The sequence below is a fragment of the Aphis gossypii genome, chromosome 3 (assembly GCF_020184175.1).
Source record: "Aphis gossypii isolate Hap1 chromosome 3, ASM2018417v2, whole genome shotgun sequence".
Lineage (NCBI taxonomy): Eukaryota > Metazoa > Arthropoda > Insecta > Hemiptera > Aphididae > Aphis > Aphis gossypii.
This window is the reverse complement of record NC_065532.1, coordinates 55,211,520-55,217,023: the sequence shown is the minus strand read 5'-3', so window position 1 is coordinate 55,217,023 and position 5,504 is coordinate 55,211,520. Positions and strand designations below refer to the sequence as shown.

The window sequence follows — 5,504 nt, the reverse complement described above, 5'->3', positions numbered from 1 at the left end:
TCAACCAATATATTGTTAATTAGGTATAACGTTTCTTATTTAACCAACCAATATACATTATTAATCATACAGTTTCTATTGTAAAATCAACAATAATTATACAATTGGTTATAATATCGTTATTGTAGAATCAACCAATATATATTATTAATTAGGTATAAAATGTCTTATTTAACTAACAAATATACATTGTTAATCATACAGTTTCTATTATAAAATCAACAATCATTATATGATTGGTTATAATATTTTTATAGTAGAATCAACCAACACATTGTTAATTAGGTATAAAGTTATATTGGTAAATAGTTTTTGAACAAATGATTTTTAACAAAAATAATATTTATAATACATTTCCACATATTTTTAACTTTAAAAACTTATATTAAAAAAGAGAAGCGTAATTATTAATTAATGAGTAATACAAGTTAAAAAAAAAAAATTAATTTTGTCTTAAGTCGGATAATATTTGTCCAAGAGTATGACAAGGTTTATCAAATTTTGTATTTAAGTTGTATAAATATTTTTGAATAAACAACCAAACAATAGAGGATTCAGTTGGATACTCTAAGTTAAACAAATGAATCAACTTAAAACATACATCAATCGCATTTAGAATTGAAAAAACTTTGTACTTGATACAATCAAAAAAAACAATTATTTCTCTAGGTTGTATTGGAGTTTTTTCATTGCGCCGTAGAGTGATGTATTCCTCAATTTCACAAACCGAATTCTTAAAAACCATGAAGGTATTTTGTGAATCTTTAATGGAATGCTTGACTTGGTTTATTTTTCCATTATGGTCCCTGGTAACTTTTTTGGATGTTGGCACAAAAATGGCATGCAATAAATAAAACAAAACTGTATTTGTTTCATCTGAAAAATTAAACATACAAAAATAAATGTAATAAATAATTGTTGAGTAAGAATTTTTACTTTGACTTATGTCTGGAGTATCCTTTAAGTTGTTTAATAATTTGCGACTTGAAGAATCTTTGATTTTCTCATCAATCAAGTTCATTATTTGTTGAGATTTGTTTTCAAATGTGATCATCAAGTCCTGACAGTCTGGGTATAATGTTTTGAAGTCAATATCGACCTAAAATGTTGTTTTAAATTTTTAACCATTTAAAATTTTAAAAGCAATTTATGGATTTTAAAACAAGTGCAATAATTTAAATTATTAATGCGCGGGTAAAAGGGAATAAGTCTTATCAATAAAATATTATATCCGTATAAACTGGAACAGGTCGACTTATTCCATTTTGTTGCATTACCGTGGTGCGTATTAACAAGAGTGATAATTGATAATAATACTATCAATGTTGTTATGGATCTAATAATAACTCTATAGTCTATACTTGTTATTATTGTTTGTTCTTTTCTATTAGGCCCGTATCAGATGGACTCATATAGTCATATCGACATATCGTACCCGCGCGATTCTAGTATACATTGTGTCATTGTTTACAAATTACAATTTATTAAAAACGCGCGCGTACAATACGTCGCGTTCGATACGCGTTCATGTGAAACGGGCCTTAATGTAATTAATAATTATTAATAAATTAGCTCAGTGGTGAATGTTTAATCATAGTTTTATGCGATTTTGTATATATATATAATATATATAAGTGTATGAACTTAAGTTAAGTTACTTAACCAACGTAAACTAAAAAAACACGTGTACGATACGCGTCCATGTGAAACGGGCCTTAATGTAAGTATTAAGTAGGTAATAATAAATATTAAATTAGCTCAGTGGTGATTGGTGAATGTTTAATCATAATTTTGTGCGATAGCTGAGTGTTATGTTCTGTTTAAAAAAAAAAAAAACATTTTGTTGTTTTGTTTTGTAGGTACCTACCTATTTTATTTTATAGTTTTATACTGTTGAATAAATACCAAGGTACCTAGGTATACAAATATACAATATTGTCATTATAGTTAATTTAATACATTTTACCTCCAATATTACCATATTTACTAAAAAAATTATGCTTTAAAGGTAATACATTAAATAATATGATTAAATTATAAAATGTGTAAAAGGGAATAAGTCTTGTGTAAAAGGATATACGTCAGTATCATTATGTCTTAAAAATCACTTAGGTGCTATAGTTATTAAAATTTTCAAAATGTTATGTTATAAAATAGGAAGATAACTCATAATTTGATTCTGACTTTCTGACTTATTCCCTTTTACACTTTTCAAATAATAAAAGCTAACTGTGTTTAACACAAAAGATATAAGTACTTACAAGTCGGTATCCAAGGGGTAACGTAAAACTATTCCATTCGTTAATTATGTCACTTGTTGATATCGCCTTTTGAATTTCGTTCAACCTAAATTTTGTTGTTGCTTTCCAATTACGTTCTACTTCTGGAAATGGACAACTTGTGTCATTTTTAATTTGATCCACTATGTAACTGATGTCTTTTTCTGGTTCTAATACATATCAAAAATGCAAATAGTAAAATAAAATCATAGGTACTAGGTGATAAATTTAAAATATCTTACCAAAATGCATACTATGTTTGCGGCTATTGGGCTTATCAATATTTTTTACATTTGATGTAACAAGACCAGTTGATTTTAAAAACCTCATGGAATTATAAAACTTTGCATAAAGCTTTCCCTTTGGATTTTTGTTTGATTCATACTTCATAAAATATGTATCCTGAAGTTAATTTTTAAACAATTATTATTAACACAAATTATGTACCGTAGGTAATTACTTATTACCAGTATAACTTACTTTTACTTCTGATGGAAACATGGAAACTATTTGATCACCAATATAATCAGCAAGATTGACTGACATTGTCATTTTTTTGGTAATGATGTAACTAATGATAGCATCTACTAATAATGATCTAATATTATCATTAAACCTGTTATTTATTTTATAGTAATCCACTATCATTCCACCAGTAGTTGTTGAGTTCAATATAACACCTAGATCAATATTATGATCTACAGATTTTTGTTGCTGGAATGTTTTTGAGGTAGGAGTATATTGTGGAATTGTAGCAGTCATATTTTCATTTTGAGGTAAACTTTTTTTCCAATTTTCCAAATTATTAATGAACAAAATTCGAATTCCTAATGGAAATTTATTCAATAATTCTTTACAATCTTCATCTTTTAACAATTTCAACACTTTCAGATCTATTAATTCAGCTAAAAAAATTTTACAGTATATTGTCAAAAATATATTTTTTTTATTTTTATAGCAAACAATGACTATTGGTTATGAACTAACTAACCAAGTAATGTTTGATAAACACATTCCAATCCCCAACCTTTGAGCAAGTCCAAGCAAGTCGGGTAGCTATAATCTGGTACTAGTGGCATTACAACAGTAGAAGATTCTGCATCTAAAATCTATTAATATACAAATAATGATCAACAATATTTTTTTATAGTATAAGTTTCTATAGCACGATATAGCATGTCCAAGAAATTGCAGGAACTAAAAAAATTTAGAACAAAGAACAAGATTTATGCTAATTTATAAGTTAAAAATTAAAAATACTTGCAGCAAAATTATTATTTTCATTATTTGATTGAAAAGGTTCTTGTATATTATCAAAAATGTCAAATTGCTCCATTATAAAATAAAACAGCCAATACACAGTATGTTATGTAAGTAATCTATATTTGAAAAGCATAATATTTACAGTAAGTAGGTACATAAGCATATAATATATAAATGTTAAAAAAATTCTTTAAGGCGAATCATCAATTTGCCTGATGGAGATGGTGTAATGTTAATTGGTGGTCCACTAAATTCATCTATATTATAAATGACACAATTTTCAACAACAGTTTTGTCGCAATCCACCTCAAATGCTTCAAAGTGTGAATTAAAGTTAATAATCTTAATTTGCTTAGTTAGAATGTGAATTTTTTTATTGGGTATATTAAAAACTATTACTTCCACGATTTCAAACAAGCACATCTCTTCTATAAATTTTGTCAAATAATATCCTTTTTTATAAATTGTTCCCATAAATTCTACTTGGTTGTAACAAGAAAAATCAACAGATGACAGAGAAAGAGTTTTGCATATATTATCTGAATTTAAACTATGTATTTTGTGCTGTTCTTTTATAATAATTTCTTGAGTGTTTGATTGTAAAAGGATGTGAGCAAACTTATATTGGCATTTCTTTGCTAAAGTTAATGTAATATTTTTTCTGGATGTTGTAGTCCGAGCATACATTTTTAATTCTCTATGTTTCCCTTCATACTTAAAACACCAATAAAACCTAGGAGGGCCAGAGTATTGAATAATAGTTGGGTAGTGAATTAAAAAGTGATGTTTGGGTTTTAAAGTATCGTTAAACAGTCTAATATACATTGAGTTATGCTGACTTATTAATTGTTTCAAATCCATAATTTTTCCCTCAGTAAAATTATATGAGAGAAGTAAATCAATGATCTTTAACAGGATTAAGAAGAATTTCCACACTTCATCATCATCAGGAATTAAATCTCCAACCATAATTGAAAAAAAAATGAATAAATGACATCATCTCCCTCGCAGACATTTTCAAATGACATTTATTTAAATGATTTATTGATATTTCAGGTGAAATATTTCCAGTTTCAATAGAGTCATAGTTAAAGTTAGTTTTACGTTTATTTAACGTATCTAATGAAAATATTTGAGCAGTATAAACATAATATTTAATGATATGACATATATCGTAGTGACAAATACCTTCAAATACATCATGCATTACATCCACACAATAATTTTCAGTGACATGGAAACTTTTTATTGAATTTAAAATGGAATTTTTATTAACACCAGTTTCACTAAAATCCATCTGAGCCACATCATCTGAATAATTTATACTGTTACGCATGTTTGATATATTTTCTACAGAAAGCTTTTGGGCAATACTTTTATGTGTTTTACAAAACCGGCAGTAATAATTTGATGAAAACGATTTACTGAACTCAAGTATACTATTGAGCCCCAAATTATCACCCAATACTAAGCCAAGAATAAAATATACTTGAAAATCACCATATTCTGTTGAAATATTTAGTCCTTCTTTTTCAAGAAAATTAATTTCATTAATTAATTGTAACAAACATGGGTCATTTCCAAACTCTTTAAGATCAGCAGATTTAATCAGTGCTGCTAAAAATATATTTGATAATTTTGAATTGTTTTCAACAAGTGGAAAACTGTAATAAATGGCAGCAATTGACTGGTAAGTAGCATGAGATCCTAAAGGGTTATTTATCTCAAAATCATCAATGTACAAAAAATATGGAAAAACTATTTTTCCATCAAATTGAGTTATTTTTTTTTCCCACAATTTTCCTTGGACAAAATTAGAAAGAAAATTTTCAGATGTTTTTAAGCTTAGAAGACGGTCATACATAATTTTAAAGTTATTGTTTTTTTCAAAAAATTGTTCAAATTGTAATTTTAGTGGCAAAAGAGTACCTTTGGTAATTTTTTCATTATAATAAATTTCAC

At 26.6% G+C, this 5,504-nt stretch overlaps 1 protein-coding gene across 1 annotated transcript; it reads right to left on the bottom strand.

Moving 5' to 3' along the window:
* Window positions 1-361: 361 nt before the first annotated feature.
* On the bottom strand, window positions 362-3,321 carry LOC126550678 (uncharacterized). Its single transcript, XM_050202649.1, has 5 exons — window positions 2,760-3,321; window positions 2,522-2,681; window positions 2,262-2,449; window positions 937-1,099; window positions 362-876 (listed from the first exon to the last, which is right to left on the bottom strand). Exons 1-5 carry the CDS (start codon window positions 3,039-3,041, stop codon window positions 443-445), a joined length of 1,227 nt encoding a protein of 408 aa, XP_050058606.1. The 5' UTR covers window positions 3,042-3,321; the 3' UTR covers window positions 362-442.
* Between the last annotated feature and the right edge of the window lie 2,183 nt (window positions 3,322-5,504).